This window comes from Bos indicus x Bos taurus, chromosome 11 (genome assembly GCF_003369695.1).
Source record: "Bos indicus x Bos taurus breed Angus x Brahman F1 hybrid chromosome 11, Bos_hybrid_MaternalHap_v2.0, whole genome shotgun sequence".
Lineage (NCBI taxonomy): Eukaryota > Metazoa > Chordata > Mammalia > Artiodactyla > Bovidae > Bos > Bos indicus x Bos taurus.
This window is the reverse complement of record NC_040086.1, coordinates 104,396,835-104,423,334: the sequence shown is the minus strand read 5'-3', so window position 1 is coordinate 104,423,334 and position 26,500 is coordinate 104,396,835. Positions and strand designations below refer to the sequence as shown.

The 26,500-nt window shown below is 57.9% G+C and overlaps 1 protein-coding gene across 2 annotated transcripts in view; it reads right to left on the bottom strand.

The window, feature by feature from the left end:
• Positions 1-26,500, bottom strand: part of COL5A1 (collagen type V alpha 1 chain) — a 149,110-nt gene that overhangs the window by 101,496 nt on the left and 21,114 nt on the right. For both annotated transcript variants that reach the window (XM_027556854.1, XM_027556853.1), the window contains exons 2-4: positions 10,747-10,914; positions 4,973-5,186; positions 3,764-3,926 (exon numbers count right to left, since the gene is read on the bottom strand). In XM_027556854.1, the coding sequence (XP_027412655.1) occupies positions 3,764-3,926; positions 4,973-5,186; positions 10,747-10,914 (545 nt within the window). The remainder of the gene's footprint in view (positions 1-3,763; positions 3,927-4,972; positions 5,187-10,746; positions 10,915-26,500) is intronic.

Sequence of the window (26,500 nt, the reverse complement as noted above, 5' to 3'; positions counted from 1 at the left end):
ACTGCAGCCCGCTGGGTGACCTCCGGTAAGTTAGTCAACCTCTCTGGTGCCAGATGACCCAGCGCAGGGAGGACAGAGCACACAGGCGGTGAGCGGGCATGGGGCCCTGCGGGCTTCCCACCCAGGCTTGTCCCCGAAGAAAATCAGCCGCTTCCCACTGCCTGCCAGACGCACTCGCTCCCCTGGCAGTCTGGTCTGTTTCCAAAAACACAAAGCTTGTTCCTAAGCCCGGGGTGAAAACAAGACGTCTTCGTGCCCAGGGGGCCTGCAGGGCCACTCTTGGTGGGGATCTGAAGAAGGACCCCTGACCTGCAGGGCCGCTCTCGGTGGGGGTCTGAAGAAGGACCCCCGACCTCCCCGGACAGCAGGCCCCCGGAGGCGGGACAAAGCCTGGGAGCTCCCACGGTTCTCGGGTCCCAAGGCGCAGGCCCGCCCCAAGAGAAGGGAGAGGACGCAGGGCACGGAGTTCCCAGGAATGTCACTGCAGTCTCCAGCAGGCAGCTCCCCGGGCGGCCCTCGGGCACGCGCTCCACCTGGGAACAGGTGGGCAAGGGCGGAGGCTCGGCCGGGTCAGCGAGGTGGGAAAGCAACAACCGGGGGGCCAGCCCGAGCCCCCTCCTGAGCTGCCAGGGCACCCGAGGGGCAGCCCCCACGGGGACCTCGCCCAGGACACGCCCTGGCTGGGGAGGTGCCACCCAGCACCTCCCTCCCTGCGGGTCTCTGGGCCCAGGACGGGGAGCCCGTGAGCCCAGGTGGCCCAGCCCTGCACGGCACGGGGCCCTTGCCTCCAAAGCGCGTGGCTAGCACTGAAGTCTCAAGGTGAGACGCGGGACAGCGTGTGACCCCGCGCCCCGGCAGGGGGCGGGACCTCAGTCACAGCTGCTACCACAGCTGACAGGTTAGACCCCAGCCGGAGCTGACGACAGGCCACCCGCTCTGCCAGGGCACCGGCATGCATGGTTCACTGCGGTCCCACGGTGCGGGCCTCTTACACATATCACAGGGTATCCCAGGGCCCCCAGCATTGGCCCTGCCATGCCCCTTCTGCAGGTAAGGACCCCGAGCCCGAGGGGGGCTCCAGGCCATCAGCCGGAGAGGAAGCACCTGAAGGCCTGAGGGGCCGCGATGTGCACTCGCTCCTCCTGGGGGCTTTGGAAGGGTGGGGGGTGCTGTGTCCCCAGCTGCAGGGCAGCCCCATCAGAGGCAGGCTCACACCAGGGCCAGGGTAGGGAGGGGGGCCCAGGGAGTGTGGGCAGCTGCCCCCTGCCCAGCTGCATGCCCAGGCCAGCGGCGGCCCCAGGGAGGCCCCCGGTAGGGTGCGGACCAGCTGAGAGCAGGCACTGCTCTGCGGGAAGGGCTGTCTACCTTGGTCCTGTGGTCTCCACCCCCACTCTCTCTCTCTGGATAAAGAGGCCTCCGTGGGGCCACACACACCCCGGAAAGCCCAGTGTCCCCACAGACGCTCTAGAGTTCAGCAAGTCCCCGTTTGGAAACAGTGCAAATCGTGAGGCCCAGTCTGTGCCAGAGGCCACTTGGCTGTCCACCAAAGTACCAGAACCTTCCGGCTCCCCCCCACAGCTTGCAGAGCTTCAGGACAAACCAGCTTTTAATGAGGGGAAGTCACCCTCCCCGGGGAAGAGTGTGGCTGCTGGGAAATGGTTTTCAATGGTGCTGGCTCCTCCTTCTAAGGAGACGCCTCTAGGAGCCAAAACGGTTAAAATGGCAAGTGCTGCTATCTGGGATCTGCTGAAAAGGCAAGTTAAGTCATTTTTATTTCCAAACATAAAAATAAAGATTCTGTCTCACTTGCCACAAGACCAAGGGTGGCTGGGGACCTGAGGACCACCCGCCCAGCTTTATCTGCGAAGGACGAAAAGCAAACACGATGCCCGGGCCCGAGTGCACCCGCCTCCGGCTCCCGGGGCTTCAGCAGGAAGGATGGGACGGGCCACACTTTCAGACACGGACACGTCCAGCAGCCGGGAGAGGCCAAGGCTACGGGACGGCTTCCCTCACGGCATGAGGAGTTTGTAGTCAACAGAAGTCTCTGGGGCCTGGCAGCCCCTCAGCCTCAGAGCGAAAGCCACGACCAGGAAGAAGGGCTCCAGGAATTCCAAACCTATTTCTGAGCTGCAATCAAAAAGCCTGCCTGCTTACTGAGCAAGACCTCCCCCGACGGTCGGAAGGCTAAGCAGAGGAGAGAAACCTGGGCTATCCAATTTGAGATCTGCTTCTTCTGACAATCATAAACTGTTTTCCCTCTCTAACCATAAACCTGGGTAACAGCAGCGGAGGCATCGGCGGTCCTTAGCCACCCCTCCCCCACGTGAGCATCTCAGGGCAGCGGGGAGACCTCATGGCTCATAAACAGAATGCCTGGGACTTGGGCCCGCCCTGACCTCTCCAGAGCTCCCCACAGCCCTGGAGTCTCCACAGGCTTGTGCTCGTGGGAAAACAACTCTTCTGGCTCGGAAAATCAGGGAAGAAGAATTTGGCGTAGGATCCTTTTAAGATAGATAAAGCTTTCCCCTGAATCTTTACAGTAAAAGACCCACTAGCAGCACACAAAAGGGCCCAGAAATCAGAGCGATCCAGATCAGGTCCTGCACAGACAAGCTACTGCATGGCCTGGGGGTTCAAACCCCAGTCTGCTCACGGACCCTCCTCTGCATTCAGACTTCCAGCGAGAGGAGCGAGGGCAGTGGCAGGCACCCAGGCTCCCGGGCGCTGGGCAGGGCCCCCAAGCCAAGTGCGTCACAGGGGAGCCCCCTTGAGCCCCCCACGAAGGCAAGGCTGCCAGCAACCACATGTTACAAATGAGTCCTGAAGCTCCCCAGTGGCACTTGCCCTACCCAGATCCTCACACCAGCAGGAAGTCTACACCAGCAAAACACTCAATCCCAGTCTGTGTGACCCCCAAGCCTTGGACACCAGCTCCCAGGGGGAGCCCTGAAGCTGCTCAGGCCTGGGTCAGCCCAGCCGTCCTGCAGTTCATCCCGGGTCTCTGGGCAAGTGAGGTCAGAGCGGAGTCACGCTCAGAGGGCGTATCCTCATCACGCCCCAAATCTGGCAGCGCCAGCCGGACCCAGGAGCCCAGCCTACCCTGTGGTCCACAGGCTGTGGCCGCCCTGGACAGCTGCTCTGCAGAAAAGCGGCCAAGTTCAGCAGGACGCGCAGAGCTACCTTCACACTGGTCCTCCCCACCCCCTGCTTCCACGGAGGCGGCTCTTCTGATTTTCCTTGCTAACCCACATCCGACCAACTGTGCCCCGTCCACCCTTCCACCTGTTCCGACACCAGGCCGCGATCAAGCCTGACATGTGTCAAGCGCTTGCTGGGAGCGGGCAGTGGTGCTTACCGCGTTCAACCCCACCCTAAGTTTTGCCACGGTCTATGAAGAAGCCACACGCACGATCCCACTTTACAGGTGGAGACACTGAGGCTCAAACGTCATAGCAACCTGCCCAAGGCCGGAAGTCCCGCCCCCTCGGGCCTGCACTGAGACTAGGCCCCATGAACCTCTCATAGCTACGCACGCGGCCCGGTAGGAGCCTGCAGAGAGACAAGACCAGAACTGCATCCTCGCCACATGCTCAAAGCCCAAGGGCTCATCCAACCGCCTGCCCATCTCCCCAGGCAGACATCAGTCCTGCCTTAATAGAAGAGGGACGGTCAGCACTCGCTCCCCCCGCAGCGGAGTGCAGGATACCGGCCACAGCGGCGTGTGTCCCAGGGGTGTGGGACGGCCCGGCCCCCTGCTGACCTCAAACACTTCCTCATCCAGAATCCGGGTGCCGAACACGACGATGCCGTTGACGTCTATCACAGGGTGTTCACTGCGGTCCAGGAACTTGGTTGTCTTCTTTTTACAGTCCAGGATCAAGGTGACATTCTTCTTGTGGACGCTGAGAGCAATTCTGTGCCACCTGCAAACAGCCAGCCCAAGCAGGTAACGGGGGGGGGGGGGCGGGCGTCACCAAGTCCCACGACCAGTGTCCCTGCCGAAAGTCCCCGGGGACGTGGGAGGAAATCTGTTCTCTGTCGAGTCGCTCAGATCCGAGCCACTGCGGTCAGGGTCCACGCCTCGCACCACGGGAGACCCCTGCGCTCGAGTCAGGTCTCTCGTCTCTACGATGACTTCAGCTGTCTGGCCCGGAGCGCAGCCCTGAAACCTGGCTCCAGTCAAGGGCAGGGAAGCCCTGTAGCGCTCCCCTATGTAGCAGCCCAAGCCCCAAACGCAAATGCAGGCTGTGGGGAAACCGAGTCTGTCGGGAGATGGGGGGACAGATGGACTTACTTGAGACTGTCGGTGAGAATCACAGGACTCACATCCTGAGTTCTTGAAGGATCGCAGCATGTGGCCTCAGACGTGTGGGCCACAAAATGAGTGATTTCAAACCACCAGGCTTTAGGGAGGTACTCAATAGAGAGTTCTGGAAAAACCTGGCTTCTCCTTTTGCGATCACTCACTCTCACACCTGTATCTGCAACCCTGCGTGCATGCTAAGTCGCTTCAGTCGTGTCCAGCTCTTTTCACCCCTATCGACTGTAGCCTGCCAGACTCCTCTGTCCATGGGACTCTCCAGGCAAGAGTCCTGGAGGGGGTGCTGTGTCCTCCTTGTGTCTGCATCCTTAAGGATGTCGCGAATCCTTTCTGGAATCGATGGGAGTACCTACACAGTCTCCCGTGTCCCTGCAGACGCTCACAGGCTAGCGTTTGATGTTGTTTAGTGCGCTTTACAGGGGGCCATGGAGGCTCAGGGAGAGGTGAGGTCTCCAGAGCCACAAGGATGAGCCCAGACGGAGACCAGCCCCGGACTCCAAGCCCGGTGCTCTCTCTGACCTGTGGGCTGCTGACTCCGTCCTGCTCTGAATCACATCCTGCTGCTAGGTCCCCAGCTCCCAGGGGCCTTAGGTGACCCACCCAACCCTCCAGCAGGGGAGGGAGGGGTTGCCGAGCGGTGCTACTCACTTGCCATCTGACAGGTTGATGCCTCTGAAGAGGGGGTAGTCCTCTGGCCCCGGCTTCCCCGTGTGGTCCTCATAGAGGAAGACCGGAGAGCGGCCCATCTCCAGGCCGATCTGCTGGATGCCCTGCTCATTGTAGATGGAGACCAGGAAGGCCTGGCTGCCTTTCTTGGCTTTCACAGTGGTTAGGATGGAGAAGTCCTCGGGAAACGCAGATGCTGAAACAGAGGACAGAGGTTAGGAGGCCGCTGGGAAGCCCTCAACCCTGCCCAGCCACAGCTCTCTGCAAACAAACCAACTCAGGGACCTGGAAGCCTTTGCTGTGGATGGTGGTGCACAGACATTTGCTTCACATCTGCGCCTGGATCAAACTGTTCCTGCAACCCTTCCTTACCACCACATGGCCAAACCCACCCCTTCCGAGGCTCAGTCCAAAAAGAAGCCTGATTTCTCCTTCGAACTGTGAGCCTTCAGTCCTATCTCTTCACTCCCCAAACCTGAATACATCTATGTCTCAATCCTTAGAACTTTCTAGAATGTGAGCTTCCTCTGGGCAGCTGCTGTTCCAGATGCACCTCTGACGCCTGCAGGGCCTGAGGCTGAACCTCTCAGAGTGTGTCTCATCCACACCCTCTGGAGGGTGGGAGGACAGAGAAGAGGGGAAGGAAGGCAGGAGGCTGGGGATTACCACTCGAACGGCAGAAATTTCCTGGTCGACACGCGAATCAGAGAAAAGGGGAAATAACTCAGAAGACGAAACCCCAGCCCTGCTATGTTGATAGAGGGAGAGTTCCTTATAGCACAGGCCGGACCCCCGCTGGCCCTGCCCCTCTGGCTCCAGAGTCCTGCACACACACGCCCTTCACACCCTGCATTGTGGATGGGACAGGGACCTATCCCCCTCCTCCCATCCGTCCTGGCGGTGGGGTCAGTGGTGCTCTCTCTGCGCGGTCTGCAGTTCCCCTGGGAGCCAAGGCCTGGGGCTGGGCCAATCGATGCACGGCCAGGAAGGCTCAGCGCAAGTCAGCATGTGTCTCAGAACCAGGGGACGCAGCGGGCCCAGAGGAGTGTCAGCAGGGGCTCTGGCCCAGGAAGGACAAGGCCCTGAGGCTGACACCGCCTCCCGCCCAGCACGCTGCGGTGGGCTAGAGCCGGTCCTGGTCCCGGGTAAGGACAGAGCCCCTCACTGACCCCCCACTCCTCTAGAACTACCACAAGGTCAACCAGACGGCCCGGGTGCCTGAGCTGGGATCAGTGAGGAGGGTGTCCTTGGTGGCTCAGATGGAGAGAATCTGCCTGCAACTTGGGAGACCCGGGTTCCATCCCTGGGTCGGGAAGATCCCCTGGAGGAGGGCATGGCAACCCAAACCAGTATTGTTGCCTGGAGAATCCCATGGACGGAGGAGCCTGGTGGGCTACAGTCCACGGAGTTACAAAGAGTCAGAAAGGACTGAGCGACTGGCACGTCCACATCCAGTGAGGAAGCTGTCCGTGGGTGCCCTCTGCCGCACAGCCGGCAGCTGGCCTCTGCTTCAGGCCCCTGTAGGAGAGCCTGGCCAGTGCCCTGCTGGGGGAGAGGGGGCTGCCAAGGAGATCCCCGCCCCCGAGGCCCCCAGAGGACCCAGGGTGGAGGGGTCTCTCTAGGGGGAGGATAAGAGGGTTTATGGCAGCTTCGGGCACAGAAACCAAACCCCAAAGGCCAACAGAGCTGTGTGAGCTCTTAAGGCTGTGATGGAGGGCAGGTGGAAACGGCCATCTCGTGGGCCCCAAAGCTCAGGCTAAGGTGCAGATGCAGGAAGGCATGTGGCTCGCAGCCCAGGATCAGGTCCCACTGTTGAGAAGCTGCCTGTTGGGGTCTGTTTGCTGTGCTCAGCGCCATGGCCCACCCACCCCCAGGCGGGGAGACAGGGGTTGGGTTTGGCCAGTGGTGTAGGGAAAGGCTTCAGGAAGGGTTTGATCAAGGGGCAGGTATGCAGGGAACGTCTGGGCACCACCATACCCAGCCAGGGTCACCAGGTCCAAGGGGAGGGGTGTAGTCAGCACAGTCACCTGGGGGAAGTCTGGCTTCATTAAGGCACGGACTCAGGCTGCCCTTGTGTGCACGAGAAACTGTTTGAAAAGAGCTCTGTGGAGGCCAGGACCGTCACCAGCATCTCCGCACACTGTGCTCCGAATGTGAGACGTGCTGGGGGACCAGAGACCCCAGCCTGCATGAACTGCCGTGGTGGGGTGGGGCGGGGGGAGCGGCTGCACGCAGGCTCCAGGGCGAAACCCTAGCCGGGACCTCGGCAGGCCCTTTGGTCCCCGGGCGTGAGCGGACACTGAAGGGCCCGGGGTAGCATCTGACCCCAAGCATCTCAGAGGTCCCTGCTCACATCCAAGACGGACAACAGTCACCCTCGGAGTCCGTGACCCCCTGCTCTCATCTCAAAGGTCGGCCTGCCTCCCGTGTCCACCCCGTGGTGACCCCATGCCGCTGACATCACCCTCCTGCCTCAGGTAGAGAGAAGACTGGAAACGGGAGGACCCCCCACCATCATCAGGCACGCAGCGCAAGACCACGGACGCCCTCACTCCCAGCTCATTAAGATGCTGGCTACCGATGCTGAAATCGCTTCCGTGACACATGTTCTCAGCTCAGATAACCTGAAAGGATGAATTACATCTAACATTCATCCCTCTCCTGGCAAAATAACAATGGATGTAGCACCACTTCAGAGACGGTCCGTTCTCATCTCCGCGCGAGCAGGACACCGGCGAGCTTCGTGATCTACACTGTCGGGGAGAGGCTCGCCTTCTGCCCAGCACTTTGTGTTCTATCCTCAGAGAAAAGTCAAATCCGAGCAGCAGGCTTGGTGAGAGGCCCCCAACTCCCTTAGATCATCTCCTGTTCACTCGGCCCCTGACTCCCTTAGATCATTTTCCGTTCCCTCGGGCCCCTGACTCCCTTAGATCATCTCCTATTCCCTCGGGCCGAAGCCCAGAGGCACTGCAATAGTTTGGGTAGACCGTGGGCGCTCAATAAATGCACGTGCCATTAAACTGAACCCTACTAGGCCAGCAGTGGCTGGGCCAACAGTTTCACGTTCTGCTGGACACAGGCTGATTCTGGAGCCCCAGCCCGTCACGACGGTGGCAGTGGGGGAGGGGACCTTGTTATGCCCAGCCCCCCTGCTCAGATCCCAGGCAAGGAGAGAGTCTCGGGGTCCCCAAGGTGGCCAGAGGGAGGCTGAAATGGGGAGCGGTCCCCACGCCCGGGCACGACCACGGCTGCCCTGTGTGGATGCCTTCAGAGGGGGCGGCTGGACCTGGGCGAAGGCAGCTGGCCAGTGGCTCAGAGGATGCAGGGGTGCCCCGCCAGTGGCCGGACAGCCCCCAGGGACACATGTGCCTGCGGCACTGCAGGAGGGCCCGTGACAGCTTCTGGCAGGGTCTCAGGCCGGCTTTACCTTGACGTGATGTTCCCCTGCCGCCCACTGCAGGTGGCGGGGGCAACAAGGCCCAGGAACCCCCAGCCCGCCACCAGGCAAGCTGGGCAGCCTGCTTTGGTTGGTTGGTGGCGCCCACTCCCCACAGAGACCGCCGCCCTCGGGTCTGATTCACTCCCCGTGGCTCCGTCCAGACGGGGTCAGGAGACCCAGCACTGCCTGGCACAGTCACGCTCTTGGTCCTGCCGATTCAGAACCCAGACCACAGGCTGCAAGCGAGACTAGAAAATCCTTCTCAGATGAGGGAGGAAGGCTAGCGCCCTCTTCGCTGGCAAGAGCAGAGAACACCACGCTGCGGCTCTTCGCCGCTGGGAAGGGGGCTGGGCCTCTGAAGAAGCCGGCCTGTGGCCCCTGAGGTCCCGGGACACGGCCTGGACGCATGTGGGGGCACAGTGCTGGAGGACAGGTGAGTGGGCACGGCTGGCGTGGGCGGCTCTGGGGGTTAACTGGGGTCGGGGCTGGGGAAGGGCGACAGGGCCCCACAGAGGCCCCAAGCCTCATCGGAGAGAGGCTCTGAGAGAAGAAAAGACAGGGAGGCTGGGCGTGGGCATCAGCCCCAGACTGCAGAAAAGACCCCGGAAACGTCCGCTTAAATCATCGCGAAGGAGTGCCCAGTTCCACCTGGCGTTAAGGAGGCGATCATTACATATGGACCCATTCGACTCCATGAACGAATTATGGCTCGGAGGCCCTGTAACAGCCCTTTAAACTCTTTCAGCATCTAATGAAGAGCCTAATTTGAGACCCTGGGGAAAATATGGGCTTAAAAGAAATTCCCTGTCTGGCTGTTCCGGAGTTCATACCAGATCTCCAGTAACCGGCCCGTACCCTGAGACCCTCTGATGTTACTCGCCACAAGATAGCAGGGCGGGGCATGGATAGAGGACACCAACTCCGGTGAGCTGGCTGTGACCCTGAATTGGGTGGCAGGGGTCAGATTGAACTGCCTGCCAGCAAAGCGACTACAGACGGCCGCGGGGCAGGACCTTGTGAGATGCCCGCGCAGTGGTGTCCGTCCCGAAGCACGGGCGTGAGGGTGCAGGGCCAGCAGCGCTCCCAAGACGCCTCGCCCCCAGCCCCTCAGCCCCCTGCAGGGGAGTTCTAAACTGGGGACTCGGGGCAGGACAGCTTCTCGGTGATTCAGAACACGCTGGCCCCGAAAGGATAAGAAAGGCTCTTTGGACGTGTGGCAGAGTGACATTCCCGAGGGTCTTTGTAGCGAGTGACCCATGGGGCCCTGGTGAGCCCCGTCTGCAGTGATGGTCAGACACTCTGGAGGGGGGACGTCTGGCACCCCAAGGTGGTCAAGGGGGGTCCACAAGACACAGTGAAAGGCCTTGGGGCCCCCAAAGGAGCTAACCGGCCCAAATGCTGTTTCTGGAAAGAGCAGACCCAGCCTCTCTCGCAGAGACAAACTCTTAAGAGTCCCTGCGGATTTAAAGAGAGGCTGAGAAAACACGGGCGTGAAGCAGAGGGTCAAGAGTGAAAGGCCAGAGGAAGCAAACGCAGCCCTGAAAGGGCACATCCTTCTGGAACCCGGTGGGCACGTGGCTCACAGACCCCACTGCCGGCGGAAGGACTGCCCGACTGGAGGGTCAACGAGCGAGGCAGGTCGTTACCGGAAAGGTGGCGCTCATGCTTCTGAGGATTACAGAGCATCTCTGGGGTGAGTGCATCCCAGGGTCCCCGGGCCCTCTCTGATCGCAATCGGGAAGAAGAGCCCCACTGAAGTGGGGGGAGAGGTTATCAGTCACGGGCCTGGTCAGCCGGCCCAGGCCCCGAGGCCAGCGGGGGGGCCTACCAGCAACCATCGCTCCGCTCTGGGCTCGTAATTAAAAGCAGCAATGTGACACTTGGCAGTTGATTCTCATTAAAAGCCTGCACTCTCTTGCTGGGAGCTCTGATGTTTGGTGCGTGTGTCTCTTAATGTCCTCACCCCCAATTAAGCTTCAGTCTGGAAGCATTTCCTTTCCCGTGACCCTGGGGTTTCTTAACCCCACCCCCGGGGAACCACGCCTTGGAGTCCCGGCACCCCGCCCCCTGCTGGAGAGACACCTGCTTGGAGAAGTGGTGCAAACAGACGAGGCCCCGCTCCCACCTTTGGGTGTGGACGGTGACCGCTTTCACTATCCTGACATCAAATCAGGCTCCTTCCCGGAAAACCAAGGACGCTTCTCCCTCCATCAGGCGTTCCTCCCCGCCTCCCCGGCTCCGGGCTCCTGGTTCTGCTGCCCGGCTGGGGGCGGGAAGCGGAGCCACACCCCCGCGAGGCACACACGCTGTCTCTTACCAGGGTACAGCTGCTTGGTGGGCGCGCTGAGCTGGGCATCTTTCGTGACTCTGTAGGCGACATCCGGGCCTTTGGAAGATCGCCGCGCTGCACAGAAGCCTGTGGTCTTGGTTATTCCATCAGGCAGGTTGTGAAAATCTAGAACCTTCAGGAGATCTGCTGGCTGAGCTGAAAGGACAAAAGGAGGTGATGAGTTAGCCATGGGCAGAAAGGGAGCACCCGAGGGTGCAGATGAGCTGCAAACCAACCCTCAGCCCCTCCTTCCACCCGCTCCAGGACCACCTCTGACCCTCAGAAGAGCCTGAGGGATCAGCTCAGAAATCGGGCGCTCTCGGGCGCAGGACACCGCATTTTGCGGAAATGCACACGGCCAGCTCCCACCCTGGTCCCTGCAGGCGGCCACCCCCAGGTGCGAACGCTCTCTTACTCGCCACTCACATTGCTCTTTTCCCCCCCAGGTACCGCACCAGCCCCGGGCTCCCAGACCCCGCTTCTCACTAGCCTCACAGGAAACCCACCCCAAACAGAAGCTGAAAGGCAGCGTTAGCTCCCACCGCTGATGCAAGCGGCTTTACCCAGGGTGGTCTTACGAAATTGGAGTGATTGACGGCCTGTGACGTCCGATACGTAACTGCCGAGCGCGGGCCCCGCCCCGGGGTGCCACTGAGGACAGCGGGCAGGCTCCTGGCACATCTCATCCCCAATCCTTACCCAACGGAAATGCAGTTTTCCCATAAGCGTTTACACAAATAGTCAGTCTCCATTTGCTCCCAGAAGACCCACGCCTGCAGGGCGAGACAGCACCCAACTAAGAGCAACAGAGGGTGGGCCCCTACACCCCTTCCGGAAAGTTCGCGACCTCCCTCCCCTACTGTACAGGAGGGAGCAGCCCCTAGGACGGTGGAGACGCTCCTGGTGAGCTCGACCGTCCCCCCAGATGCAAAGGATGGCTCCGCGCCTGCGCACTGCAACCAGTCACAAAGACCCCAGACCTCCAGGTGGCGAGGGCCACAGGCTTGGGATCCACATGGCCCCTGCCCTAAACAAGGCCTTGGATGGACAGTGCAGCTCGTGTTACTACAGACAAGAGGCCCTGGGAGTCCAGGCAGAGGAAGTGAACTCAAATTCAGAGTCAGCGTGACAGGTCATGGTGTGTGCGGCCGGGGCACTGCCCTGGGCTTCTGGGGAGCCCGGTGTCCGGCAGCCACCTGTCCGTGTGGGTGTGGGCAGGGCTGCCACGCCCCCTCCTCCGGACACCTGGATCTCCCTGGCCAATCAGAATGCAGCACCACCCTGTCCTGGGTGCTGGGCCCAGGGTTGGGCACGGGACTGGCCCAGGCCGAGGAAGCTCCATCCTGGGGCCTCTTCCTCTCCGCTCTGCAGGCTTCACACTTGGGTGATGAGCCTGCAGCCCCAGGTGGCCTTCGCTGTGGGAGAAGGGCCTGCCTACAGATGTGGATAGACAGATTTCTGCCGTGCAGTTCAGGCTCCTGTACATGAAGAAGACTTGTCTACACAAACCAATAAGCTGTCGTCACGTGTATGCCAGCCTGGGTTGGACGCTGACGCTTGCCGCTAAAAGGCCAGACTCCCTTCTGGGTGCAACAGCAGGGCTGACACAAGCACGCCCCTGAGGCCTCTGGGCCTCCTGGCTCACGGGCTCTCCTCCCCAGAGGGTCCTCACATGCCTGAGACTCGCTCAAGAGGCAAAAGCTGTGGGGGGAGAAAGGACCATCAGGGTTGGTTTCTCCCTCGCTGAGTTCCGAGCCATCCTGCAGCTAGCTGCTGCGTGTGGAGCCCAGCGCAGCCATCGGGGACGGGGGGCGGGGCTCCAGGCAGCCTCGCTGCTGGTCCGGGCAAGTCCCTAACAAGAGAACCGCCCAGATGGAGCCTACAAGGGGAGGAGGAGCCGGGCAGGGCGTTCAGGGCAGCAGTGGTGGATGGTGCCAGAGGCAGGTGCAGACGATGCCCTGCAGACCACCCCCCGTGAGGCGCTGGGGGCTGGGGAGGTGGCAGGCTGGGGAGGCTCCCGGGGCGGCCCGGGAGGGCTCTCCATCAGTAAGTACACCACCCCAACCCGTCCACCGCGCCCTGCAAGGCACCACGCTACGCCAATTCCACAGATCTGAGGGCGCCTGTCCCAGCAGCGTCATTTCCACAGCTCAGCTTTGCCACAGACCTCTGTCCCTTTAATCAGGGGACCGGAAACTGGGATGACGTTCCCAACCCCTGCAGAGGTGGGGACCCAAGACACCCTGGTCCAGGCGGGCGTCCGCCGTGAAGAAAGTGTGCCTACCCAGGCGTCTACCCGACACGGTGGGTCAGCCCCCCACAGGGCTCCCCAGCACCTGTCCACTTGACCCCAGACGCAGAGCCAGGCTGGCCAGGTGTGGGTGCCCAGCACAGCCCCGGCCTGGCCTCGGCCCGTGGGAAGAGACGGCTGTGCCAGCCGCTGGCTCACCTGCCCCGAGATGCAGCCGAGCCCTGGCTCATCTCTGAGTCTCGGCTCCAAGGTCGGCCCAGCCAGGAGGCATCGCAGACCCAGGCTGGTGCCGGGACTGACAGCCTGAGAGCTGCGATGATGGTCTTCCCAGATGCACGGGCTCTCGAACCGGCCTCTTGCACAGCCGGCGGGGAAAACGGTTTTCCAGAGGCCTTCCGGGCCGTGTTTGTGGACCTCTGTTGCAACATGCTGAAAAAGCCACCCCTCCGCCTTGTGCCAGAGCTCAGCAAGCGTTTTTCTCACTGTCTCAAAGGTGTGGCGAGGCCCGAGAGGCTCCAGGAGGACCGTCCCCCGACACTCTTCTCCCCACTGAGGCCAAAGGCCCCTCTCTACCCGGCAGCCTCAGCATCCCGATCAGGGCGAGAGTTCTGCTGGGAGGCGGTGCCACCTCTGGGGACAGATGGGTGTGGGCTCAAGTCCAGGGACCTGGGCGCTCCACACCGAGAGCCCTCCTCCTGGCTCCCGCCTCCGAGCAGAGAGCGTCCTGTGGGCTGATATCACCATGCGTCCGATGGGTCAGGAAAGACAGGAAAGGGACTGGCTGTGCGGCCTGACCAGGGACCCCTCCGTGCCGGAGAAGCAGGAGTGATGCCGACGGGGCGGCTCCGAGGCTTCAGGCAAGCAGAGCCGGGTGGCCTCCTCGTTGCCCCGGCCGTGGTTGCTCACTCGGGCGCTTCTGATGTGCTCCTGCTCCGTGGGGCCTGGGGGCTAAAAACTACATTTCCCAGACCCCTCTAGGGGAAGGGCTCAGGATGCAAATTCCGTTCCGCACTCAGAGGGGAGCTGGAATGTGAGAAACCTTCTCTCTGCAGAGTCTGGGCAAGCATGCTAGGACCTGGGGCCAGGTCGTGAGGACAACTGACATTTGCAGCTGTGACTTCGTGACATCTGGGTTCCACTCACTCTGGTGGCGTGACCATGCCTGGGGGCCTGGGGACGCCCCCACTCCAGCTCTGCTAGTGGCTGTGTGAACCCCCGATCCCTGCGCTCAGCCTCTCTCCTCTACAACAGCCTGCCGCTTCCTGCTTGCGCACTGAGCCTGCCTGAGACCGCACGCACGCAGCCAGGCGTTCCAGCCCCAGAGCTGTCCAGGAATGGAAGTGGGAGAGGTCAGTTTTAAGGCAGAAAGGAGGAACCTGAGAAAGAATTTGGAAACAGAGTTGAGTTCCACTTGCCCTAGGCCAGAAAGGCAGCATGAAAGCCCTGAAAAGTAGCAGCACAAAGAGGGGCTCAAATACAGACACACCTGCTGCACACACCGCACACCGACTACATGCGTGTGTGTGTGTGCACAGGACGGACGGAGGGATGGATGGGTGGGTGGACAGATGGGGGGATGGATGGGTGGATAGATGGATGGACAGATGGATGGATGAACAAGCAATATATATGTGAATGGCAGAAATCAGGAGGTAGACGTCCTGGAGAGAAATCTTACAACTGGCCCGCTAAGGAGTCAAACATTTCAGCTGCCAATGGCAATGTCTCCACCAATCACACGAAGATGACCTCTCTGCCTCCCTCAAAAGGCACTTCCACAATCACCCCTAAAAGTCAGCTGCCTGCCAATGCAGGAGGTGTAAGAGACCCAGGTTTGATTCCTGGGTCGGGAAGATCCCCTGGAGAAGGAAATGGCAGCCCATCCCAGTTCTTGCCTGGAGAATCCCATGGACAGAGGAGCCTGGTGGGCTACAGTCCATGGGGTCACAAGAGTTGGACATGACTGAGTGACTCAGCACAGCACAGCACAGTACAGGACTGCAGCTCGGCGGGCTCCCTGTCCTTCACCATCACCCGGAGCTCGCTCAAACTCATGTCCACTGAGTCAGTGATGCCATCCAACCATCTCATCCTCTGTCGTCCCCTTCTCCTCCTGCCGTCAGTCTTTCCCAGCATCAGGGTCTTTTCCGATGAGTCAGTTCTTCGCATCAGGTGGCCAAAGTATTGGAGCCTCAGCTTCAGCATCAGTCCTTCCAATGAATATTCAGGGCTGATCTCCTTTAGGATGGACTGGTTGGATCTCCTTGCAGCCCAAGGGACTCTCAAGAGTCTTTTCCAACACCACAGCTCAAAAGCATCAATTCTTCGGCACTCAGCTTTCTTTATGGTCCAACTCTCTCATCCCTAAGTGTAAAGACATCTAATTCCTTGAGTAAGGTCTGTTTCCTGGGCCACGGGCCTCGGGCGGGCAGGGCCCAGCCTGGCGGGTCCCACTGGGGCCCTGGTGCTCAGCCGACTCTCACAGGAACTGCTGCTGAGGGGAGAACCTGCTCTGAGTCTGTGGGGCCCCTGGCAGGTCACCCAGGAGACACATCTGCCCTTCCTGCCATCCCTGCCACCTCCCAGCTTCCATTTCCAGAAGCAAAAAGAGCCACGGCTCTCCCGGCCAGCGACGGGGTGGGTGGCACGCAGGGCCCCCTCGTCCCAGGCCGAGCGCCCCCCGCCCTCCCCGCAAGGCCCCAGCACAGGGCACGCGGCCCCATTGGGGAGGTCAGCGCAGCCCGCTGGCAAATAAGCAGGCCGCCTCAGAAGCTCCGACCGCAATGCTTCTCCAATGACCCAACCCTGGGAACAAAGCAGAGGGCAGGGCTGGGGCAGAGCTGGCAGGACGCTGGCAGCCTTCGCCTCCCAGACGGTCTCCAGCAGCCGCTCACCCGGGACATCACAGGGCAGAGGCCTGGGCCCGGCGCAGGGAACCTGGGCGAGGCCACGGGCTCTGGGGCTCCCACATCTCCCTTCCCGCTCATCCCTGGGTCTGCAGCCTACAACTTCACACGCCTTGGCCTGGCACCAGGCCCACCTTCACCCCAGCCGGGCAGCAGCATCTCGGGGAGGTGGGGGTGGTCGGTGCCTAGTGTACCAGTCCTGCTCAGACCTGGGCCCACCTGGCCGCCTCTCAGGCTCAGCAGAGACGACAGGGAGGACCAGAAGTGGGAAGGGCTGGATGCAAGCCCTGCGCCGGGGTCTCCAGGGGGAGTGGACGTGAGGGGCCTGCCTGGCGGGGGTCCCCTGCGCCCGGCTCACCCCCTCCTGCCTCGCACCATCTCTGACCGCCTGTCAGTCTCTGTCGCTTCATGGGGATGAGGAAAGGCCACCGATGAGCCCAGCTCAGCCCACAGGGCTTGGTGGAGATTGTGCTTGTCACCTGCCTCTGGCCCGTTTTCCTATTTCTGAAGAAGGGCTGAGGACCCACCAGCAGGGATTCCAAGGGATTTTCACTGAAGGGGACCGCGCCACTGCCTGTCACCATCTGTACAGACCCAACTCAGCCATCCCTGCATCCCCAGGGGTGACAGAGGGCGCCAGGATTTAGGGCGCCGTGGACGTGACCCTGATGGCCCTGGGCAACGTGGCTTCCACCCAGAAATGGCGACAGGGAAGGGACAGTCTATGGGGAGGCCTCACTGGGCAACAGCCGCAGGAGTCTGGGCAAGGCTGGGGGAGACATTGGTTCACCCGCACCCAGCTTGGGAGGGCCAGCTGGGCCCCAAGCACCCCCCAGCGCCCACACACCCTGGGCTCTCCACCCACAGCCTCCGCCCCTTCAGTCACCTAGATGGCTCACCGAGGAGGTGCCTGCCTCTGCAGACGAGGACTTGAGCTGGCCGCAAAATGCCCTCGTCCCCAGACGCCACAAGGAGGAGACAGGGCAGGGTGCCCCCCGAGACACCTCCAGAGAAACCGCTGCCAAGCTCACTCTCCTTCCAGGCAGTGACTAGCAAAGAGCCCAGAGCAGAGCCCAGGAGATCAAGGTCACTCCAGGGCAGACAGGACCTGCTCATTCTAGAGGTTCGGGACCTCAGGGAGAACTCTGGTGGACGGAAGATCCTCAAACTCTGAACCGAGGGGCTGGGGAGAAGCTCAAAACCCCAGGCTAACAGAGGGTGACAGATAGAGGATGCCTCGCCTCTCTTATTTTCTACAACATTAAAATACTGGCCTGAGCATCAATGGAGAAAGATTCCAGAGACACGGCCTTCTCCTCTTCACTATGTCTGTTCAAGGTACCGCGTTGTAAACCCTCACGGAAGGATGGATATATGGCACAGGGATGAAGCAAGTGGGAGAACAGAGAGATGGACGGATGGATGATGGATGGATGGGTGGATGGGTGGATGGAAGGACGGATGGATGGATGGAAGGATAGGTGGGTGGGTGGGGGGGTGGATGGACAGATGGAAGAAGGGATAGAAGGACAGATGACTGAGGGAAAGATGACAAAAAATGATGGATGAAGCACGACTCTGTGAATGTGGAATGGATAAACGGGTGAATGAGTGAGTGAATGAGGGAGGGAAGGCAGTGTCTTGAAGACTCAGTTGATACACCTCTTGAAGATTTCAGACACTAATCCTTCACTGCCCCTCTCCCTGCCCTGGTGGCCTCACTCTCCCTCTGGGCCAGAGTCCCGTGTGACGAGTGTGTCTTAGTCCCTGCAAACTCCTCCTCAAGCAGAGGCAAGCTGCACCCTGGCTCAGGGTCCTTGAGAAGGGCCTCCCTGGGGGTCATATGTGGGGTCTGCGCAGCGTTTCAGGTCCTCCAGGGAGCCGGATGGACCTCAGAGGACTTGCAGTCCGGCCCCACCACCAAGAAGGGCCTGGCATAGTGTACTAGAGCTAGGACTAGACAGCAATCCCACTCTGTGCCGTCTCCCAGCCCGCAGCTCTCCTCTCTTGGCTGAAAAGTCAAGAGCTCTGAGGAGCTTCTGACAGACCGTTGGGAGCTTTTACGGTGAAATGTCAGCTGGAACAGACACCGCTCTGGCTATAGACACAGCGTTGCCAGGGAGTGGCCACAGTGGGGAGGCAACGCCCCCGTGCACACGTTCAGAGACGGGACACTGTGAAGGCCCGTCCGCTTCCGGTTGAGGCTGACCTGGTGTCTGGACGCCGGGTGCTTCCCCATGCTCCCACACTAAGCCCAGGTGCTGGGGGAGCCTCTACAGGCTCTGAAAGGACGTCTGTGCTACCTCCCAGCCTGGGGGCACCCACAGGGGGCCTGGCCACCCCTCAGCACACACACGGCTTCTGGGAAGTAAGTCACGCTGCCCACAAGGACTCACGGGACCTGCAGTGCCCTGGGGAAGGAGTCTTGCAGCAGGGGGGAAGATGGGGGGCTGCCAGGAGCTGACAGTGCCCCCCCCGCCAGGTCATCCGGGGTCACTCAAGGAACATTCCAGGCTCAGAGATGCTCGCCCACCCAGCAACGGCAGCACATGGTCACCCAGGCAGGATCGAGCTGGGCCTCACAGAGCAGGCTTGTTCCCACAGTCCTGACAGCTGTGGGGGCTGCAGAGCAGACTAAGGTTCCACACTGAGAATGGGGAAGAAGCGTGACCACCGAGGGACCCGGACCCTAAGACGCACGGACGTGTCGTCTCCTGTGTTCGCCTGGCACCTCTTCCTCCCATCGGTCAGCTCCTTTCCACCTGCCTTTGTGAAAACGTGTGAATATCCACGTCCTTCGGGCCCATCCGTCCTCAACAAAGGGCCATGGGCCACAGACATCAGCCCTGCCTCCAGCTGCCAAGGACAACCCGGGGCAGAGCGGGCCGGGCCGTGCACCCAGCAGGAGCTGGTCTAGGAGCGGAGCCCGCAGGCCTGACGGGGAAACAGGTGATTAATCTCAGCTTCCTCGGAGGTAATTCCTCTCCTTGTTCTGGAGGAAAGGGGTGGGGATGGCACCCAGTGGCAGATGCCACGTGCTGAGGTTGGCTGCGTTTACTCGGGCGGGCTCTGCATGGCCCCAACTGCTTCCAAGAGGCCAGGGAGTGTTGTCTGTGGTCAGGTCAGCTGGGGTCACGCTGGCGGAGGGCCCTCTGCACCCTGGGGAGCCGTGCTAAGGAAGGAGGTGGGCAGTGCACGGGCAAGTTACAGGCCTGCCCCGGCTGTGGACCAGACTCGTGGACGGCGTCCTGAGGGGGAGCAGCAAGACCATTCCCTGAGGCTGGCCTGACCTGCCACGTGGGGCTTTCTTCTCCCAGTGGCGCTCTGGGAAGCCTGCTGCGCCACAGCCAGGGGAAGGCCCAGGCCTTCTCGACTCCCTATGCCATCACTGCAGAGGCCAGGCCGGGCCCTGGCACACGGACGTTCACATTTGTTGCTGGCAGGTCCCTGGGAAGAGCCTGGGGTTCCTGGCCTTGTCACTGGAGTCTTCAGGACCCAGGACTAGAGACTGACAGCCATGATGGGACCAGTGCCAGCACACCCCGCCCCAGCAGCAGCTCCACCACCTGGGCCTCCCACCTCTCCTGGGAGGCTGTGAGCATCACTCAGCGTTAGCAGCACTGAAAACACTGGATTTCCAAGCTGCTTCCCTCCCCCCAGTTACAATGCCAAGTCAAGGTGGTGCCCACCGGAGATCCCTTCTCTTAATGAAGCCTCAGGAAAACAAGAGGCCCACTGCATACCAGGGCGGGCCTCTGCCTTCTGCATGCCACCCCAGCTCCCCACCACAGCCTGTGCTGGATGGCAGGAGGTGGTCCTGTGGTCCTGCCATGTCCCCACTGTGAGGTCCCTGAGAAGGGGCAATGGTAGGCTTCATCACCAAACCGGTCCATCCTAAAGGAAATTGGTGCTGAATATTCACTGGAAGGACTGATGCTGAAGCTGAAACTCCAATACTCTGGCCACCTGATGCGAAGAGCTGACTCATTTGAAAGGACCTTGATGCTGGGATAATCAGATAACCACAATGGTGTGATCACTGACCTAGAGCCAGATATCCTGAAATGTGAAGTTAAGTGGGCCTTAGGAAGCATCACTACGAACAAAGCTAGTGGAGGTGATGGAATTCCAGTTGAGCTATTCCAAATCCTGAAAGATGATGCTGTGAAAGTGCTGCACTCAATATGCCAGCAAATTTGGAAAACTCAGCAGTGGCCACGGGATTGGAAAAGGTCAGTATTCATTTCAATCCCAAAGAAAGGCAATGCCAAAGAATGCTCAAACTACCGCACAACTGCACTCATCTCACACGCTAGTAAAGAAATGCTCAAAATTCTCCAAGCCAGGCTTCAGCAATATGTGAACTGTGAACTTCCCGACGTTCAAGCTGGTTTTAGAAAAGGCAGAGGAATCAGAGATCAAATTGCCAACATCCGCTGGATCATGGAAAAAGCAAGAGAGTTCCAGAAAGGCATCTATTTCTGCTTTATTGACTATGCCAAAGCCTTTGACTGTGTGGATCACAATAAACTGTGGAAAATTCTGAAATAGATGGGAATACCAGACCATCTGATCTGCCTCTTGAGAAATTTGTATGCAGGTCAGGAAGCAACAGTTAGAACTGGACATGGAACAACAGACTGGTTCCAAATAGGAAAAGGAGTTCGTCAAGGCTGTATATCGTCACCCTGCTTATTTAACTTATATGCAGAGTACATCATGAGAAACGCTGGACTGGAAGAAACACAAGCTGGAATCAAGATTGCCGGGAGAAATATCAATAACCTCAGATATGCAGATGACACCACCCTTATGGCAGAAAGTGAAGAGGAACTAAAAAGCCTCTTGATGAAGGTGAAAGTGGAGAGTGAAAAAGTTGGCTTAAAGCTCAACATTCAGAAAACGAAGATCATGACATCCGGTCCCATCACTTCATGGGAAATAGATGGGGAAACAGTGGAAACAGTGTCAGACTTTATTTTTCTGGGCTCCAAAATCACTGCAGATGGTGACTGCAGCCATGAAATTAAAAGATGCTTACTCCTTGGAAGGAAAGTTATGACCAACCTAGATAGCATATTTAAAAGCAGAGACATTACTTTGCAACAAAGGTTCGTCTAGTCAAGGCTATGGTTTTTCCTGTGGTCATGTATGGATGTGAGAGTTGGACTGTGAAGAAAGCTGAGCGCCGAAGAATTGATGCTTTTGAACTGTGGTGTTGAAGAAGACTGGTGAGAGTCCCTTGGACTGCAAGGAGATCCAACCAGTCCATTCTGAAGGAGATCAGCCCTGGGATTTCTTTGGAAAGAATGATGCTAAAGCTGAAACTCCAGTACTTTGGCCACCTCATGCGAAGAGTTGACTCATTGAAAAAGACTCTGATGCTGGGAGGGATTGGGGGCAGGAGAAGAAGGGGACGACAGAGGATGAGATGGCTGGATGGCATCACTGACTCGATGGACGTGAGTCTGAGTGAACTCTGGGAGTTGGTGATGGACAAGGAGGCCTGGCGTGCTGCGATTCATGGGGTCACAAAGAGTCAGACACGACTAAGCGACTGATCTGATCTGATCTGATACTGGGAAAGATTGAAGGCAGGAGGAGAAGGGGACAATAGAGGATGAAATGGTTAGATGGCGTCACCAATTCGATGGACATGAGTTTGAGCAAGCTCTGGGAGTTGGTGATGGACAGGGAGGCCTGGCATGCTGCAGTCCACGGGGTGGCAAAGAGTCGGACACAACTGAGCGACTGAACTGAACTGAGCCTTCATCACAGCGGAGGAGAGAGTTCAGCCCAGGGCAGACATTCAGGACAGTGAATGAAGGACAACCAGTCAGCCACCCACTGAACAAAACCAACCAACGTGCCAGGGGAACGTGCCTTCTGGGGATTCAAAGTGAACCCCAGTGGGAGAGAGGCCAGTGGGAGAAGGCATTCCAATTAGGATGTGCACAGGGATGGACCTGGCATCCCTGCTTTGGGCGTGAATCCTGCACAAAGGCCTGTATGCGTGCAAGGACGTCCACGGCAGGGTCGCTTGTAAGAGGCCTGGAAACAGGACGAACGCCCGTCAGTCAGGAGCTGGGTGAATAAACACCGCTCGTCTGTGCAAGGCTCCGCAGAGGCTGCAGGAGGGGGTGATCTGGCTGGTCCGACACAGAAAGACAGCTGAGGCATGGCATGAAGAGAAGAGATGTCTGTGTAGCCCGAAAACATGCCAGGTAGATGAACCCCCCAAAATGCCCAGAACTGCACCAGTCAAACAGTCAAGGGGGTACAGCTGGGAGCGGGGTGAGGACTGGTAGAAGAGGCAGATGGGAGGCTCATCTCACCTCTGTGAACCTCTCCTCCCAAAAACTGTTGTAAGTGTATATCCACATAAAAGGCACATCATTTTATTAACAACAACAACAAAAGCCAAGCATAAGTTTTAGGTATGGCAACAGATTCTTTAGCACAAGCGTCCATGAAGAGGTGGTATCCATGCCCCGCTCCTTTAATCAAGGTGGGCTCCATGACTACAGGACCCAAGGAATGTGGTGAAAGTGACCCGTGCTGGCGTACAGATCCAGGCTTAATAAACTGGCAGTCTCTATATCCTGTGTCTGGAATCCTCTTCTTTAGAACCAGACACCATGCTGTGAGGAAGCCCAAGCAGCTTCGTGGAAGGTCCTGTGGGAAAAGAAACCCACACCCCTGGCCGACAGCCCCAGCCAAGCTCCCAGCCAACATCCAGGACCGACTTGCCAGCCGTGTGGGAAAATCGTCTTAGAAACGGGCCCTCCAGCCCCAGCCAAGACATCAACCTGATGTCACGGGAGCAGACAAGTCCTCCCTGCCAGGCCACGCCCCAGGTGCAGACCCACAAGCACACTAAGACTGCAAAGCAAAAGATTGCTTTCGTCTGTAGACACAAGGTTTGGGGTGGCTGTTACGTAGGAATAGATAACCACAGCAACAGCAAGCAATAGACAGGGAGAGACACTAACAGAAATATAAGTGAGATACATACATGGCCGGGGTGGGGAGAGGGACACGGGGCGCTTTCTGAGGTGCTGGAAATGTCCTGTATCCTACTGCGCTGGTCACCACAGGACTAAATATTTGTCAAAACTTAGACCTTTCTTCTCCCCACTGGTCTCTAGCAACCACCGTTTTCCCTTCTGTTCCTGTAGTTTTGCCTTTTCTCAAATGGCAAGTGAATAGGACCGTGTCCTATACCGTCTTCCACGTCTGCCTCTTGCCGTAACATGACGCTTTTGCGCCCACAGAGTGTCATGCACTCATTTCTCTTACCACTCAGCGGTATTCCGCGATATGGATGTACCACAACGCGGGCATCCATCTACCAGTGGTGGACACTCGGGTTATTCGCAGTTTGGGATGATAAATGGCATATGAACCTTCGCACAGACGTGTGTTTTCATCTCTTTTGGGTAAATATCTAGGAGTGGAATTGCTGGGTCCTCTGGCAAGAAGGCGATGGCACCCCACTCCAGTACTCTTGCCTGGAAAATCCCATGGATGGAGGAACCTGGTAGGCTTCAGTCCATGGGGTCGCTAAGAGTTGGACACGACTGAGCGACTTCCCTTTCACTTTTCACTTTCATGCATTGGAGAAGGAAATGGCAACCCACTTCAGTGTTCTTGTCTGGAGAATCCCAGGGACGGGGGAGCCTGGTGGGCTTCCGTCTATGGGGTCGCACAGAGTCGGACACGACTGAAGCGACGCAGCAGCAGCAGCTGGCAAGTGTAGGGCTGACTTTATCAAAACCTGCCAAACTGCTTCCCAAAGTGGCTGCCCCAATTTTTGTTCCCACCAATAACGGATGAAAGTTTCTAAAGCCACATAGCATGAGCCTTCCCTTATTCTTCTTTTTCAAGACTGTCGGGGTTATCTTAGGTTCTTTGCATTTCCATATAAATTGCAGAATCATCTTGTCAACATCCATTTTAAAAAGGCCAGCTGGGATTTTAATCGGCATTGCACCAACTCTGAATCAATTACAGGGGAAAATGGTATCTTAACAATAGTAAGTGTTTTGTCCATGAGCATGGTATATCTATCCAATTCTTCATATCGTATAATATCTCTAAGTGATGATTTATAATTTTCTTGTATTTCATCAGATTCTAAGTATTTCATATTTTGATGCTACTGTAAAGAATGTTTAAGTTTCTAACTGCTCATTTTTACTATCTAGACATAATACTGATTTTGGTGTATTGATTTTGATTTCTGTGTCTATACCAAACTTACTTATTAGTTCGAGAGGCTTTTGTGTAAATTCCTTAGAATTTTTAACATAGACAATCACATGGTCTTCAAGTAAAGATAGTTTTATGTTTTCCTTTCCACTTTATATGCCTTTTATTTCCTTTTCTTTCCTTATTGCACTGGCTAGGATTGCCATATAATATTGAATATGTGTGGTAAGAGAAGGCATCCTTGATTTTTTTCCCTGATCTTAAGGGAGAAAGTATTCAATAGTGGGTTTTACATGGATATCCCTTATCAGATTGAAGTTCCTATTTACTCCCCATTTACAAAGATTTACTCATCATATTTTTCACTTAAAACTATTACAAAGGAGTATGTAATCCCAGTTTTATAAAAGCAGGCTAGAAAAAATACTGGAAAATAAATACATTAAAATGTTCACTTACTAATTTATTTGGCTGCACTTAACAGAAACCATCATAGAATCGGCATCACCAGCACCATGGCTTAAACAAGTGCAGGGCTATGATGGATTTTTACGTTAACACTTGTATGACGGACACGTATTGCTTTTATAACAAATTAATGGCATAACAAATGCCAATTCGTGTCCAGCAGGAAATGGTATTATATAATTAAATAACTTTCCTCTCCACACCTACCTGAAAACGCAAGGTATTCACAGATCTTTTGGTCTCTGCCTTGATAGTGGGCAACATTTAGCTGATCTTTATAAGAGAAAACTGCAATTGCACTTCTCTGGAAGTCTACACTTCCTGAGTCTGACCTTTGAAGTGGGTCGCCCCCAGCCCAGGAGTCCGCACAGGGCCCGGTGGTCAGGCCTGGCCCAGCTCGACCCTGCCCTTTTGCACTGACACATGGACATAGGCTAATGTTTCTGCTGGCTCCTTCGTTTTTCTAACACTGGCATCAGCCAGGATTTACCCTGAAATTCTCATTAGAGAAGACAGCTTTAGAAACACAAGATGGTTTTAACGCCCATTAAATGTCACACACCAAACAAAGGGGCAGATGAAGTTAAAGGAATGTTCCCTGTTCCAGATTACAGACACTGTCTGTAATCATCAGCGCCTTCACACAGTCCCGAATGGAGCTGCTCTCAGAGCTCAGGCCTTGGAATCATCCTGGTGTCTAGGTGGCTCTACGCATTTGGCACTGAAGTGACTTCACTCAGTTATGTGATTCAAGGGAAAGAACACTGTGCTGGGTCGCTCCGGCCTTTGCAGCGGTGGGCCACAGTGCTTCCCCCGGACCAGCAGGTGTCTTTCGACCACTGGAGCCACGAAAGCCCGCAAACCACTCTAAACCAGGACCCAAAACCAGCCACGTGGACACAAAGTGAACACAGAATTTTACATGGACCCCATCAGCGCCCCGGGCAGAAGTCCCTACGGGTGGCAAGCCCAGAACTGACTTCCAGTCATCACCCACAAGCCCACATCACCCGTTCTGGCTGAGTTTTCCGAGTGCCACACCCAGTGGGGTGATGACGTCAAGTTTCAGGATCCCTTCTGCCCGGGGTGGACAGCTGCGGGCCCTCCCAGGGTCACGGCCTCTGGTTCAGAAAGCTCTGGCCACCCTCCAGAAGCAGGTGCAGGCCACCAGTGTGCAGGGCCATTTCTACCGGAGCCCCGTGGGCAAGAGCAGGCCCGCTGCCCTTTCACCCACACGCCCGCCCTGCTCCAGCCCAGAGCAGCCCGCTCTCACACCCACCTGTATTGTGCCCCGAGACGTGAGCCTCACCCAGCCCTGTCCCCTGGTCCTCCAGTGTAGACACCAAGCACATTCGGTCCACATGACCTCCTTGGTGGGAGAAGGTCCTACCAAGCTGGACCCTGATATCAGTGTCCACCCAACCGGCCACAGCAAGCACTCGGCAAATGTACAGATGGCCCAGGAAATGGAGGGGAGTGGAGAAGAGACAATTAGCATCTACGGCTGTCTTAGGCTCTAGAAGATGCCCTAGTTCTTCTGACTACACGAGAGGAGGTGTCTAAAGCTAGGAACACATGTGCATTATAACTGTTATTAATGATCCAACTTCAGCCACTGACCCCCTGGGGTAGGAAGAGCCACTCCATTCTCCAGATGAGGAACTGCAGTGTCCTGAAGGCCCGGGTGACCTGGGACGAATCACAGGCCCAGCAACGGTCACACCAGGTCCAAAGCATTCAGTGACAGCTCCCTGCTGCCTCCCGAGAGCAGAGAGGTGGGGAGCGCCTGGCTTTGAGGGTGGGTAACCCCGGTTCTCACACATGGGGTGCACCTCGGTTCAGAACCACTGCCCGGGGCACAGTAGCCGGGACAGCAAATGCCCACCGTCAGCTGGAATGTGGGTCT